A 16172-nucleotide genomic window follows, 5' to 3' on the forward strand; every position below is an offset into this window, starting at 1 on the left:
CTGCAGATAACCCTTCCTTAATATTGTCCCATTCAGATGAAAAGGTTGGTGTTTTCCCCTTAGTTGGTGTAGCCGAGATAGTAGTATTAACCATGATGATAAAAGTGATGAAGACCGGGAAAAAAAAAAAAATTTATGGCTCTAGATACCACTTGATGTAAAAACGCAGCGGAATTAAAAGAGATGAATAATTAACTAAGAACGATGAAAATAAGAATCAAATAACTCTAAATAATAAACTTGATTAAAACTTCAATGAGGTTTTTCTCTCAATCTGAGAACAATAGACAAACTAGATATCCTTTTATAGGACTCTGGACTTTCCTAGATAGACTTGAATTAGACTTTCTAAATAATTAAATACTGCAACTGCCTAAATTACTTGGACTCAAATATGAACCTTTCCAATTATTGGAAATATTAAAATAGTAAAATTCCTAAACCCAAATTAATTAATAATCATACTAAAATAAGGACTTCCTAATTATACTCTCTCTGGCCGGTTGGTCCATGACCGGGTCCGGTCATGGAAATAGTCTCCACGCCGGGTGCCCCTGCATCAGTTTTTCCAAAAAGAAGAAGATTTACTCAAATTGATTAAACCGGCCAAGGAGATGTATCATATTATCAAGAAGGTACAAGAACCACTTCAATCCTTTGTAACTACCAAAAATAAAATGTTTGAAAAGATTGTTTTGGACTTAATGAAGATTCCTGATGTTCTGCATAAGGTAGCGCGTGACAAACGCTTGAGCCGGCATGTTCAGAGTTCTCTTAGTCATCTTATGGAATCTATGTGGAAGTGTAGAAAACGATATAATAAACATTCTGCTAGATCAAAGTACAATGGTTTGATAGAGAAAGTAATTGAACTTCGTCCTCATTATTATGGATATCCTTGCGTGCCAGTTTTTGAACATGATGGTGTTCATGGTCGAAGACCCGCTGGAAAACTTGGAGGAACAATTGTCTCAATGTAAAGAGGATACTGACACACATATGTGTGGTATTGGTTCGAAGAGACCCGCTGGAAAACTTGGAGGAACTATTGTCTCAAGTGTAGAAAAAAACCTCTCCAATGCAAAACTCGATTGAGATCTTAAGATGATGTGGAAGCATTTAATTTTGAGATGTCTCAATTACAAACTTTATTTTTTGAGAGTCTTAAATGTCTTAGTCATCAAATTTAATATTTCGATCAATAGAAAAGTGTTGCATTGGAGAAGGATTTAAATTGGAGACACTCAATTTGAACACATAGGAAAGGAAATCTCAACTGAGACTTGACACATAAACCAATTAGAGTTTTTTTGAGTTTTGCAACGAAAATGTTCTAATTTAGCGTAATGGGGCGTGGATTTTTACGTTTCTCTCATTGATTAAAATGTTTCTCTCTCACATGGTCGTGATCAATGGTAGCCGGCAGTAGCAAATTTCGGGCTGTGGTGGGCCCCTATTTTTAGGCCAAATAACATTTATATACTTTGTAAGAAGAAGTCTAGAACCCTTTCATAAAGAAAAAAAAAGAACTCTAGAACCCAACTGTTTAATTTAGCCCGGTAGATCTACTAATTTTGCCAAGTTTGTACACATATATAATTGCATTTTTCTTCAATAATTTAGTGAAAGCCGTCAAATCATTGAGATCCTGATTAAGGAAAAGTATAAGAAAAGCTTCAAATAGAAATAATAAATAGAGAAACTCAAAATTCTTTATTATTGTTGAAGAAGAGCTAACTGAACTACACGGAGTTTACGGAGTTTACATCTATTTATAGAAGTAATTTTCGTCCCAAAATATCTAGAAAAGTTGTTACAATAGTTAGTCATGAAAATGGATTTCGTAACTAACTTTAATGGTGTTATGTTCTAAGGGCACCTTTGATTCTTAAGGCACCTCTGTGAGCTTGAGTTATTCTTTCTTACACCTAGACTACATCATCTCTGTTCTTGGTTTAGCAAAACTTCTTAAGCTTTAATCCGTTCTTCAAGCTTCCTCTAGTAAAAAGCATATTGGTTGCATGAGTAGAGTTAAGTTAGGCAAGGCAGCCAGCATTTTGGGCTTTGTTTAAGACAAAGCCCTTTAGTATGTTGGGCTATAAAACCACCTACGAAGATGGATTTGTCCTTGCACTTGTGTACTTCGTTTACATTTATGAGTTGGCTAAGAAAAAACTATATCGAAGAAAAATTTAAAGCACGCTGAAATTACAAAACATCTAAGCCCAATCACTATCACTGGTTAACATCTAAGCCCAATCACTATCACTGGTTGTACCTTCTTTTCGCGAGTCCACCAATGTTAAAGAGTATATTTAGAACATTATAGGCCCAATAAAATGGTTACTTTTGCCTTATGAGATAGAATGTAATCGCCAAGATGCTTCTTCCCAAATATTCTGTATTGAATGATAGCTACTTGGTGCAGGTAGATTATGTTTGTGTTCTATCCACACCCATTAAAGCACGCATATCAATGCGTGTCTGATTGAATTTTGGAAAGAAAAAATTACTTCGGATTTAGGAATTTCTCGTTCTTTCATTATAACTTCTATTTTGTAATCTTACACCTGAGAAACTTAGCTACAAAAATCAACATAAAATTCAAACTAACAAAAATACTGGTACGTACAACTTTTAAATAAAGAATGATATGTAATCTCTTACGAAGGTCATCTGTGAGTAAGGGCTCACTCTCTCATCCGGTTGGGTACTTCACGCTCTAGAAATTCTATATCTATTAGAGTTATTGGGCGGACTAGAGCGGGTTATATTTAAAATCTTTGCGTCCAAGACTCGTCTAACTCTTTCAAGTTTATCGGGTGGTCCAAATTCGAGTTTACTAACCAAAATGATGGTTTTACGCGGCATTCAAGACTTGAGAGAGGGATCCCTTCAAACACTATCGACAGGAACACATCAGTGCCAAGATTAAATAACTTGAGCTTAATGAAAATTTGAGAAGGTCGGCCATTCGAAAAGAGGATCATACAAATATGTGATGCTTTCTTTGCGATGTCGATTAAACCACTCTTATACTCTAACTCTAGCATCTCCCTATTAAAAAAATTTGGGACGTTTTTGATTACCTGCTAGGCTGCTACTAGGAATATTTTGGTGGGCGAACGAGGAACGACCCGTGAAAGTAACGTTTTTCAACTACATGCCAAATTCAAAGACGCGGGCTAACTAATCCGCTCTCCCGCGTTCTCTCTCTGATCTCCTTCTCTCTCTCTTCACAGCCAGGGATGTCTTATGTATCAATCTTCAATGGAGAGAGAGTTGTTGTTGTTCTCTTCGTTTCTAGGGTTCTAATTGCTGCTGTTCCTTACTCTCTTAATTATGAAGCTTTCGCTCTTTTTCTTCTCGCTTTTGCTGCTCTCTTCGTTGAGATCTCCGTCGAAAATTCAGCCTCTTTCACCCGATTCAAAACTAGGTAATGGATTTACTCATCTCTTGGTTTTAATTTTTTCTTTTTGATCTTAGTTATTGTTTTACTCAATTTTATTTTCTGCAATTTTGTCTTTTTTTTTCTTCTCCAATTATAGTTTCAGTTAGGGAAGTAAGATCGACATTAATGAATTGTTCAAGTAATTAGGGTTTTTGATTTGTATTCAATTCAACATTTGTAATATATCTTTTGTAAGAATCTTAAATGGATTTCGTCTAGCCTGGATAGAAATTAGGGTTTGATTAGTTCAATAATAGTTGTTATTGCACATTCTAGATCTGTGCCATATAGCTAATGTCAATATATACCTTTAGGTATACAAAATGGAGATTTTGAACTTGTTAAATTTGTCAATTTTTCTAGGCCAGGTGCTTCTTCTGGGATTCTACTTGGAGCAGTTACACTGCCTGCTGTCATGCTTTCTCGCTCGATTCAGTTGTCAAGAGCCATACAGTCGAAAGATATTGAACCTCAAGGTACATGATTCATATATCAGAAGATGGGGTTTGAGAGTATTGGACACTCTGACTCTTTCATTGATTATATCAACTCACTAGAAATAACAATTTCGTTATATTTGCTCATTCACAGGGGTAGATAGAAATTTTGTTGAAAAGTCTTGGTGTTTAGAAAGCTTTAAACGTACAGAACCCATTCCCTTTAATTTAGGACCAGAAGAGACCATATTGGTTATTGTGACATTGTCACAAAAACATAACATATCAGTACAACCCTGAGTTTTGCTGGAACATTCCTTGTAGTTTTCAGGTAATTGACAGTATCTTTTATGTTTTGCAGAGCTGGATTATCTGATTCTGCAATATTGGGCTGTTTCTGCTACCTGCTTCGGTGTGCTTGTTTTCCTGTGCTTCATACAACAACGTTCGAACGATGCTATAATTTATTTCCGCCTAAAGAGTTTCCAAGACACAAAGTATAGCTTATTTTACACTGCCTTCTATGCAGCAGTTTGCTCTTTATCTCTTGCTACGAGATGTGATTGTGGTTAGTTTGCGATGCTAAACTCTTATTTTTGACAATCCTTTAATGTTGGTTGAAGTTCACTTTGGGAAATGAAACTTAATCTGGGCATGAGATATTTTTTCTGCCAATAGAACATCGTCTGAAGTAATATGACTTCCACGATGGAAAATCTAAAGAAAGGATATGCTTGAAATGACATTATCTTACCATTCTTTACAGGCTCACACATAGCAATGAAGTTATTTTGGGTGTTCTGTCATGGATTGGCAGCAGTGAGATTAATTGAACATATTCTTCACACTTTCCCATCATGTGCTTCTATAGGTACGTACTCTATAGTTTGTTCAGTTATCTTTCTATTCTGAATATCTGAACGTTTAAGCACTAATATGACATATTTAGTACTGTCTCAAACTCGTTTTGTCTTCTAACTTTTCAACTTGAGTAGTCTCATATATTTACATAGAATGTGTCAGCTGAACAGGTGTCAAACTTGGTAGTTTTGTTACTCAAAAATGAATTGCTATGCTTAAAAATGACAGAAATGTCAGTTTTGTTGAACCAAGTTGATTCTTGATGGTTATATTGATATATCTTAGCTAAAGATTCATGTTTTTCTCAGGTGAAGCACTTCTGGTGACCTCTGGCCTTGTTCTCTATTTCGGTGACATGCTATTGCAAACTCTTGCAAAGGTCTGGTTTGCTAGATGTTCTACTTTATACTTACCCCATGTGTTCACCAAAGTTGTTCTGATATTGATGGTCTAACCTTGGATTGACAGGTCAATACATATCTAGTCTCTTCAGAATTAGCCTCTGGACAGTTTGAAATTAAAATAAGTGAGATTAGTGCCATCATTCAGGTTCTGCCCATATAACTCTTTTGGAGTATTACGTGAATAAGATTCAAGACTATGGCTTAAACTTACTTTCTTTTTATGTAGGGAGTTCTGATTGGCCTTCTCATTTTCCCGTTATGTTACAAATTTATTATTCGGATATACCAGAACATGTCGATTTTGTTTAACGTCCAATCTCCTGAAGCTGGGGAGAAGAGTTCTGAAGTGATTGGAAAATGTCTTGTTTTTTATGCTTCTCTGATGGTGACGGTAGTAGTGATTGCTCCAGCATGGATGCAGTTCGTCGTGCATTTTGACTCGCATCCTTTGTTATGGTAATATACCTTCTGTTTTGTATACAGGCTATTTATTCAGTCGTCTTCTGTTTTTTGTATGTATGGTGGACATATGGTATATAAATATGACAAAAATGCCTTGTTATTTTTGGTTCTTCTATTAACTGTATTTTTCACGTCACATGATTAATCTGGGGTTTACTTGAATGAAATTTCGACATATCAATCCTTTCTGTGATGCTCATTCTCAATTTCTGTGACACGCAAAACTTGTAGTATGTCATTAATCTGCTGGTTTCAGATATTAAGTTTCCCAAAATTGTAGAATGTCATCAATACTGTATACACATGCACACACACCTAATACGTTTGTATTACTCAATTTATGCAGGGTATTTAATTTTGTATTTGAGGACCCACTGAAAAGACTAATATTATGTATATACTGGATCACTGTAATATGTGTATCAGTTTTGCGTTTCTACAATATTTCAAAGAGTAGCAAAATTGAGAGGATTTTGCTTCGAAAGTATTACCATCTAGTGGCAGTTCTAATGTTTTCACCAGCTCTTATTTTCCAGGTATGTTGGTTTTTTTATAGAATTTCTAGTTGTCTGCCATATTCCATTACATTGATGCTTTAGTAAAACCCTTATTAGTTCAGCATGTTTTATGTTGCAGCCCAGTTTTATTGATCTAGCTTTTGGTGCAGCGTTGGCAGTTTTCTTGGTATTAGAAATTATTCGAGTAAGTCTTTTCTGAAGGTTCAATCTTTTAATATGCAAGTACTTAGTGAGTTAGCGTGATATTGTTGAATCATTTTTTTATCGGAGGTAGGGGAACAGACCGGGCTGGTACCCATGGTCAATTTTTCCTTCTGGTTGAGTGGGCTCGGGCACTTAAAAGGCATGACCAATAGGGTCGCCTGGCGGACTCAGGCGTGTAAACTACGAAATTTGTGCGCAATTACCAGTCTGAGCTTGCCTTAAACATCGTGTACTGCGGGTACGAGGCGTTTCAGGTATGGGTGGAACGAATCTTACGAGTGCCCATAAGAAAGCTCTCCAAGAAGCCCCTCCACGAACACGCCAGTCTCAGTGTTGTATTGCTCAAATTTGTGGATATATATGAACCCCAAACCTCTCCTCATTTTATACAGATGTGGTGTTGGATTATTCTCAATCTCCACATCATAAGTTAATGGGTTCACACGTTCCTACGTTGGGAATTCGCCTGTAGTGAAAATCTCTTGGCGTTATAGTCCGGTATCTTCAGGCATATGGGCGGGGACATTAATCGAGCTGCGCACGGGTGGAGTGTCGTCCAGGGACTTACGCCCGTGCCCGATCCGCTAATTTAAAGCGTCAGACGGGTATAGTCCGTTTCCGGGCAGCAGGCACCGTCGAGCATACTCCTTCACGGGTACCCAAGCTAGGACTTGGGCTCCTGTTTTTTTCCCCACCCCTAATCAGAGGTGGAAGTCAACAATGAAATTTCAATATTATGAGTATCTTATTTTGACTAAAGCTGCTTGATCATGTCAGTTGACATCGCTAATCAAGAGCAAATAAACCAGCATAACGTTCAATTATATGCTCTAAGGCACAAAGTATTAACATAAAAAAGCGAAAATGAAGTAAGACACTACCTACCTTATTTCTCTCTAAGAATTTATATCAACTAGTTGGCTGCAGCTATGATACATATCTTTCTATAATATAGTTTCATTGGAGGAGTCTTAGATCTTCAGAAACAACTTAAGTTTGTTATCTCTCACTTCCTATCAGTAGAGCCTAGGTTGTTCTAGATTCATGTTTAGCAATACACGCAATGCTGTAAAAAAGTTGTTACTTCATTTCTCTTGGCAAAATCTGGAATAAGAGCATAACGACAACTTCTGTAGACAGGTATGGAACATTTGGCCTTTGGGGAAACATGTAAATCAGTTTATGAATGCATTCACAGATCATCGTGACTCGGATCTTCTTATTGTCAGGTAAGACATTTAATTGAATAAACCACAAAAAGTCATAGTCAATGTTTTTTTTAACAACCATCCTTTTCATCTATTCCAATACCATTTACTTCTTGTAGCCATTTTTCGCTCTTACTGGGATGTGCACTTCCTAAATGGATGTCGTCTGGATTTAATGATCGTCCGCTTGCCCCTTTTGCTGGAATTTTGAGCTTAGGAATTGGTGATACCATGGTAATTGCATGTTTTTGATAAATGGAGATACTGCCAAGCGCTTTTGCAAATTCTGGTAATTGTTGATATGAAGTTGCTTTGTTTTGTTCACAGGCATCGATGGTTGGTCACAAGTATGGGGTTCTCAGGTGGAGCAAAACTGGAAGTAAGTAAAGTAACTGATCTGCAAATATTTTTATAAATCATCGGTTTAATCTTGCCTGTAGACCATCTAAATCGAACATCTGTTTTTTTTTTTTTACTTTGTTAGAGAAAACTGTTGAAGGTACTGCAGCTGGTATAACATCAGTTCTTGCAGCTTGCTCTGTCCTCCTTCCGCTTATAGCATCAAGTGGCTATATTTACTCTCAGGTACACCTTTGAAAATTTGGAAATGCGATAATTAATTGTTCGTCATGTATATGTAAGTGAGTATAACGACTGCATACAACTGGTGAAGATGAAATAATTATTTTATAAATTTTCTTAATTAAAAGAAGTTAATTACCACATATAAAACCTTTAATTTTGATATTTGATCATTTTCAGGGAACGCCAAGCACACACTATTTCGAAATAAAACCTTTTTAATACCTCTCACGAAGGTGGTGTTTGTGTGTGTTTTTTTCTCATTGCAAAAAATTTGGCATGCCTGATTCTGAATTGTCCAACTCAAATGGACCTTAAATCAGCCTCAGTTAGCCATTCAGATGAGTCAGACAAAAAAACAAACATTCGGAAATCCCTGTCGAGCCATTGAGACAATCCAGACCTCAATTCAGATTTCAGACCTGACTTGGAATAAAACAAACACTACCTTGTGCTGGATTATGACCCAACAAATATTTGCTCTATACAATTTTATTTATAGTCCTATATAGTCCTCCTTTGGCCTTAAAACAAGTAGTAAAATAAATTTGTTTCTAAGATAGTCTTCTGTCTAACCCTATCGAATATTATTATCATATTTGCAGCACTGGGTATCCCTTCTAGTAGCTGTAACAGCAAGTGGTTTGTTAGAGGCATACACTGCACAGCTCGATAACGCCTTCATTCCTCTAGTCTTCTACAGTCTTCTCTGCTTGTAAGGTTTGCGGCTCTACTAGCGACGTAAATTCAGCATACTTGTTAGTGTTTCGTAATTTTTGAATTTAGGATCGTGCTTCTCTCGAGCACTAGTTTCTGTACATAATACAAGTTACCAACCACTCAGGCATGTAATATAGAGCTCATAGAGGATAGCAATAACACAGCTGTATTTCGACATTGTTCTACTAAATAAATTCAATAACTATATATAGGCCCGTACACTATATATACATATGTTTATATTGTTTGAAAGTTTGGAAGGGAACCCATTGAATGTGAGTGTGTCTTCCTGTCAATGAATGTATTTTCTTGATTATGTATGGTGGGGTATGTTCATACAGTCTATGGTCTAACGTTTACGCAGCACATGGCGAAGAAATTCAAATATGAATAGCCATTTCCACTTTTTCCATCTCTCTTCCTGAACTTGAGTTGCAGTCAAGCTGGGAAATAGATAACAGTTAGGTGAGAAGAAGGTAGCCATTTATTAGATGTTCTTGAATTTCCAAGTAATGGGTATCTAACTTTTAGTTTCAACACTGGGTATCTAACTTTTAACCAAACAAGTAAATTTTTAGGTTTTAATTAGGAGTAACTTAGAAGGGAAAATGAGTATTAAAATGTCTTGACATTCGATCGCCAATGACGCTGTTGATAAGGGTAACCTATTTGCCAAAACTTCATTACTTGTGACGCCCCAAGCCTTCCGGCAGTTAACGATATTGTCCCCCCTATGCGCACCACACACGGGTAGAGGGTTTTGTTCTTGGCGAAGACTCTACGAGTCCCCCCAAAAGACCTCGCCACGTACCAAGCTTGAGCGTACACCTATAGCCCAAGCTCCAGACACTCTTGAGCAATGTGAGACTATTTTATCATACAAAAAAAGGGCAAGATCTTGAAGTGTTGTGGATGTCAAAAAGCTATTTTATCATACAAAAAAAGGGCAAGATCTTGAAGTGTTGTGGATGTCAAAAAGATTTGGGTAGCTTGGAATCTAAAACCATTTTCTTGTTGTTCATTTGAGTCTGTTTCTTCTCTTACAAAGCTTAATTATATATTTCCCCAAGAGTCTTACAAAGGTTGAATCTACTTTCTGCACCCATGATTTCATTTCATAGAGATGTGTATCAGTTACAGATTCATGATGGATTGAGGTTTTCTGAATATTTCGATTAAAGCTTTTGATATGATATATTAATAACATTTCTTCAAAGAGAATCAGTAGGTCACCGTTTCAAATCTTCTCAGGATCATTTATACTACGTAAATTAGTTAAGATACACGCAAACTAGCGGCCTGGTTTAGTAGAAGTTGGGTGATTGTGAGAGGACACATTGTCTAACTTTTTCTTACTCTTATGATTAACTCTATTATTCGTAATAACCATCTCATCGTGTTGTTTGGAGATATAAACCAAAAAAATTAACAAAAAAAATATCACAATTCATTCATATATTCTTAACGTATTCTCACTTCTACATTTTTCTGTATAGTTTTTGGTTTTTTACATTGATCGAAGGAAGAAAAAAGTTTTCTAAGATCAAATATCCTAGAATCTACGAAGGGAGCGACGAAAACTAGCACAAAAAACATTCTTTTTCTTGTTAGTGCTTAACATTTCCTTAAGATCATCTGGTTTACAAGGAACAGCAAGAACACCTTCTTGTTCGAACCCGAATTCCTCTTGAGCTTTCTCCAATAACCTTAAAAATGAAGGGTTATTAAGCCAACTCAATTCAAGAACAAACTTCTTTGGTTCTTCTCCTTCAACTGCCAAAACTGCAAAATGACCTTCCTTCACTTCCTCTCCATCTCCCATTATACCATTTTCTTTGATTTTTTCATTGAAATCAATCTTACTATAATCGAATACTCTCCTTGTAGTCATCGATAACGAGCGAGTTTTCCAAAGCTTCTTCACTGCAAGCTTGACCATTGTAGTCTACAGCACTTCACACTAGTAGTTGCTTGGCAATCTCAAATTCTTCTTGAAAGCTTAAGAGTTTGTGTTGTTTTCCTTGAGAGAGAGAGAGAGAGAGAGGGAGAGATTATGATGGAGATATGTGAGTGTTCTATAAGTTTAAATATAGGGAGATGGTGTACGAAATTTGTGTCCTATCATTAAATGTGATGTACTTGTGGGGTCTATTATTACTATAAAGATCTATAGTCTCACGCGGCAAAATTGTCACCTGATCTAATTTTAGGTTATTTCTTTGAACCATCCATTTCGATTTCGCTAGACTTTTTTTTTTTTAATTATTTATTAATCTTAGATACTTCAATTTACATTTTGTCTGTGGTCATATGACTTTATACTTTTTAACAACATTTTTCCGAAAGTAGTATTATATAGTGATTGCTTAATTTTTCGTGGAGCTCTTCCATTTTTCAATTAGATTGTCCTCTGTATTATAATACTACCACAAAATTCACTTAGAAAGAAATAGTCTTTTATTGGTAAAAAGTTCCATTCATGACTTCTTTTGCTATTTGTTTTTCAGCTTAACTTTTGCTCCATATAAGCGGTGGAAATTTACCTTTGAAATTCAATATAAATGGACTGTTATCGAAGTACAGACAAATTTTCCTCGAATTAATTACACAATGTGTAAGGGACCATTTGGTGATTGATGTCTGTTCTGTGCGGAACAAGGACGGTTTGATTGTTCAAACTATCGTCCACATCTTTGTATTGCCAAAATTAATTAAGTAGTTTACAAACTACAGATGATACAAGTTATAATCGGATAACAATCTAGGCTTGTAGAAATATGGAAATTGACACTAGATGTAAAATAAATCCAATCAGGTTCAAGAATCTCAATAGACTTATTTTGTGATACATTAAGGCCAGCTTATGTGTCATACTTATTTTAAGTTCATTTAATTACATGAACTAATTTTACTAAAAGATGTTGAAATCTGAAATAACATGACATTACCATTTTAACTATAGTAAGTTCATTCACTTATTTTGAGAACTTTCTCTAACTACTACCGAATTTAGTTTCTATCTTTACAATTACTAGATTGGATTTTTTCTACACAAAAGCACCTATTAACCTACAAAACATTTTTTCTTATCAGCATGAATAAACTATTTTCGTTCAACAAAAAAAAAAGAAAAAATCATGAATAAATTATTTTATACTTTAATGGAACAATTTTGAGAGATAAATTAGAAGAAATATTTTTAATTAATTAATCTCGATCTGAGCACTTCACCATCATTTTTCCGTATTTAATGCATGTACAAATTCTTTTTTCAAGCACATAAAGTGATGGATATCAGTCGTTGTGTTCATGCAATGTTCTAGCTAACATATTAAACATTTTACTTGGAGAGTAAGCTCCCAAGAAGGAAACTCAGTGAAATCGGATGGTTCCACACAAGCAGTGAAACATACATGTCGTTTGATTTGATGCAAACCCAAACCTTACGGGAGCTAGACATGGGTATCCTCTTGAAAGGTACTGGTGCCTTTTTAGGAAGCGAGATTTGTTGTTTGGACCCCCTTTTATCATAATTGACTTGTTGTTTGGACTTCTTATTTCCAGAGTTGTATTTTAGACTCTCTTTTGACGGAATCATTCGAGAAGTAAAAACTCCATTACTTAAAAAAAAAAAAACATCAAACTATTTCTCTCTCTAAACTTGTCTATAAAAACTCCATTATTCAACCTAGCTAATGAAGTAAAAAATACACTTTCCCCACTTGCAGTAACCAAACCCTTGTTTGTTTTTCTTCATCAATCTGATTCATACCTCACTACCTCATGGTTAATATTTAATTAACCAAAATTTTCGATCCACATGATTCGGGTCTTTCGTCCCATCTTCATACCCATCCTTGCAATACCAATGGGTTGTTATAGAAATTAGATTGATTTGGAAAATGGATCTCTCCCGATTTTACATCTTCAATCTAATTCAATTTTGAGAATTCTAGTGAGAGAAAGAAAGAAAGAGGAATTCAAGAATAGAGTAAAACAGTACTTTTCACCTATTATTATTTTGGAACTGTTATATTTAACCTTTTATTTTGGAAAAGGGAGTCGAAAGTCGATTATAGGAAAGGGAGTCCAAACATCAAGTCGATTATAGGAAAGGGATCTAAACAACAAATTTCCCTTTTAGGAACTCGGATAGAGGTGACGCACGACTAGCTTTATTACACGTACGGGCCAATGACGAAATTTCTAAAACCAATAGTTGTTGGTAATGACACAATAGTTTCTCCATAAATTTCGTAGCCGTCCATGTACCTATTTATTTTTATTTTTGATTAATTCCACATTGGCGCTTTGTATTGTGTGTTTTGACATTTAGTCAGGGGTAGAGCAACGTATGGGCCCGTGGGGGCGCATGCCCCCACGGCTCCGCGCCAAAAGCCTTTGCAGGTATGAAAATTTCAGGACCGAGTATAAGTGCAATAGAACTAATTGCTTTATTATGTCGCAAAGTTGTAGATGGTTTGGTGGTTCCGACACTAGTTGTGCACCCAGCAGGTCATGGATTCGAATCCATTTAAAGGTGCCTTGCTTTAGTATTAAAGGCGCCTCCTTCCTTCACAGACGTTCTCTCATGTTTGTCTTGAGAGAGACACCATTAATACTTATAAGGGGTTGTTCTAAACTTTCGAATATATTTTTACCCCTACTATCTTTGTAGTTATCTAATTGATACATCAAATTTTCTTTTCAACTCTTATTTTTTTTTTATCAAATTTCTTTTGTTCCTATTTCTTTGTAAACTCATCCAACTTTCGATAGAGTTATTTGCACTCCCGTATTACCCTTATGTCTTATTAATTCTTCGTTTTTATGTATATTTCTTAACATTATTTAATTTAATTGCAAATGTTATTTATTTATATTTAGATTTTAGTCAAAATAAGTCACGGTTAGTTGTAGCCTAATTAGTTGATAGACTAATAGTGTTGCTATGATATATAGAAGTCATTGGTTTGAACAACATATGATTTTTTTTTAATTTAGACTTATAACTAATTTTGATAGAGGTTAGTAATGAAGCTCGCAATTCGTCATTAATGAAGGTGTTCGTTTTTTTCCTGTTTAACTGTGCCCCCACAAAGAAAAGTTTCTGGCTTCACCACTGCATTTAGTCCCAAATTATGCCCCCTATTTCTAAGCTAAATTCTTTTTTGACCACATTCTTGCCAAGTCAAGTTTTACCTCTTTGGTTAGGTTCCATCAAAGTTTGTTGTAGTTATTATTTTCTTCGTCCCAAATTACCAATGACCAAACTGTTAATGATTTCTTTAAGTTCTCTCTATTTGAATATCAACAAAATTTGCTAGTGTGACATAGACTCTAAAATCCTCGAGTCTATGTTGATAGTGTTGACATAGACTCTAAAATCCTCGAGGTCCCAGGTTCGATTTCCAAAGGAGGTGGAATCCGTGGTCATTAAATTTAGGTCATTAAAGGTATAAATATTATGGTTGTCAGACTTTAGGCTTCTTTATTATGTTCTTGGGTTTTAGCTTCTTTCATTCGTAGTTTAACTTAGACTTTTATCGTGTTTATCACATATTGATGATGTATCAATGCCATGTAATGACTAACGTAGATCGTAGTCCATATTCAAAAAAAACTTCCAAAAATATAGAGATAAAATTAATATAATAATTAGTGAATATAATTTTTTTGTTAATTACTGTGTTAGCAAAAAAAATAGTATATAACTTCGCACCCCCTGAATCAAATTCCTACATCCGTCCATTTAAAGGTGCCTTGCTTTAGTATTAAAGGCGCCTCCTTCCTTCACAGACGTTCTCTCATGTTTGTCTTGAGAGAGACACCATTAATACTTATAAGGGGTTGTTCTAAACTTTCGAATATATTTTTACCCCTACTATCTTTGTAGTTATCTAATTGATACATCAAATTTTCTTTTCAACTCTTATTTTTTTTTTATCAAATTTCTTTTGTTCCTATTTCTTTGTAAACTCATCCAACTTTCGATAGAGTTATTTGCACTCCCGTATTACCCTTATGTCTTATTAATTCTTCGTTTTTATGTATATTTCTTAACATTATTTAATTTAATTGCAAATGTTATTTATTTATATTTAGATTTTAGTCAAAATAAGTCACGGTTAGTTGTAGCCTAATTAGTTGATAGACTAATAGTGTTGCTATGATATATAGAAGTCATTGGTTTGAACAACATATGATTTTTTTTTAATTTAGACTTATAACTAATTTTGATAGAGGTTAGTAATGAAGCTCGCAATTCGTCATTAATGAAGGTGTTCGTTTTTTTCCTGTTTAACTGTGCCCCCACAAAGAAAAGTTTCTGGCTTCACCACTGCATTTAGTCCCAAATTATGCCCCCTATTTCTAAGCTAAATTCTTTTTTGACCACATTCTTGCCAAGTCAAGTTTTACCTCTTTGGTTAGGTTCCATCAAAGTTTGTTGTAGTTATTATTTTCTTCGTCCCAAATTACCAATGACCAAACTGTTAATGATTTCTTTAAGTTCTCTCTATTTGAATATCAACAAAATTTGCTAGTGTGACATAGACTCTAAAATCCTCGAGTCTATGTTGATAGTGTTGACATAGACTCTAAAATCCTCGAGGTCCCAGGTTCGATTTCCAAAGGAGGTGGAATCCGTGGTCATTAAATTTAGGTCATTAAAGGTATAAATATTATGGTTGTCAGACTTTAGGCTTCTTTATTATGTTCTTGGGTTTTAGCTTCTTTCATTCGTAGTTTAACTTAGACTTTTATCGTGTTTATCACATATTGATGATGTATCAATGCCATGTAATGACTAACGTAGATCGTAGTCCATATTCAAAAAAAACTTCCAAAAATATAGAGATAAAATTAATATAATAATTAGTGAATATAATTTTTTTTGTTAATTACTGTGTTAGCAAAAAAAATAGTATATAACTTCGCACCCCCTGAATCAAATTCCTACATCCGTCCCTTGGGGGGGGGGGGGGGGGGGGGGGTTGGGAGTTTAATGGAGAGAGTGGTTGGACGTGAAGAGAGAAAGTAATAATTAGTCTTAGGACAAAAAGTTTAGGTGTAATTTTGGTAGAAAAAGATAGGTCAATAAACTTTAATGAAATAGATGACGAAAAAAATGAAAAAAAGACCCAAATTAGAAGTTGGTTATTTTTAGGGGGCCATTTTGGCGAGTTGGTCATCTTTAGAGGTCCAAATAGAATAAACCCATTTAAAAATAAAAAATTTTCTAACAAGATTCACATTTGATGTCTTAATTTATTCTAAACAAACGGCAGAAAAAACGATTTTTTTTGCAAACCTACAACTTTGGT

The 16172-nt window shown here is 35.0% G+C and overlaps 2 protein-coding genes across 2 annotated transcripts; one reads left to right on the forward strand and one right to left on the reverse strand.

Moving 5' to 3' along the window:
• Positions 1 to 2363: 2363 nt before the first annotated feature.
• LOC147550164 (dolichol kinase EVAN-like) lies at positions 2364 to 9054 on the forward strand. Its single transcript, XM_086665058.1, has 14 exons — positions 2364 to 3436; positions 3815 to 3927; positions 4250 to 4456; positions 4655 to 4759; positions 5058 to 5128; positions 5218 to 5298; positions 5380 to 5609; positions 5962 to 6151; positions 6252 to 6317; positions 7478 to 7566; positions 7665 to 7779; positions 7873 to 7924; positions 8030 to 8130; positions 8733 to 9054. The coding sequence occupies exons 1-14, from the start codon at positions 3249 to 3251 to the stop codon at positions 8844 to 8846; spliced, it is 1722 nt and encodes a 573-aa protein (XP_086521184.1). The 5' UTR covers positions 2364 to 3248; the 3' UTR covers positions 8847 to 9054.
• A 1345-nt stretch (positions 9055 to 10399) lies between these two features.
• Positions 10400 to 10786, reverse strand: LOC147550165 (auxin-responsive protein SAUR24-like). The gene has a single exon (XM_086668429.1). The coding sequence runs from the start codon at positions 10784 to 10786 to the stop codon at positions 10400 to 10402; it is 387 nt and encodes a 128-aa protein (XP_086524555.1).
• Between the last annotated feature and the right edge of the window lie 5386 nt (positions 10787 to 16172).

Source organism: Eschscholzia californica, unplaced genomic scaffold (assembly GCF_041429995.1).
Source record: "Eschscholzia californica isolate CP2 unplaced genomic scaffold, dmEscCali1.0.p SCAF_3, whole genome shotgun sequence".
NCBI classification, from domain to species: Eukaryota; Viridiplantae; Streptophyta; class Magnoliopsida; order Ranunculales; family Papaveraceae; genus Eschscholzia; species Eschscholzia californica.

What these genes read in the sequence shown, in the direction of transcription:
- LOC147550164 (XM_086665058.1), top strand. Translation starts at nt 3,249, where the DNA reads ATGTCTTATGTATCAATCTTCAATGGAGAGAGAGTTGTTGTTGTTCTC. An exon ending in GAAAGATATTGAACCTCAAG is followed by an intron (nt 3,928 to 4,249) that starts GTACATGATTCA and finishes TATGTTTTGCAG; the next exon opens with AGCTGGATTATCTGATTCTG. An exon ending in CAGGTGGAGCAAAACTGGAA is followed by an intron (nt 7,925 to 8,029) that starts GTAAGTAAAGTA and finishes TTACTTTGTTAG; the next exon opens with AGAAAACTGTTGAAGGTACT.
- LOC147550165 (XM_086668429.1), bottom strand. Translation starts at nt 10,786, where the DNA reads ATGGTCAAGCTTGCAGTGAAGAAGCTTTGGAAAACTCGCTCGTTATCG.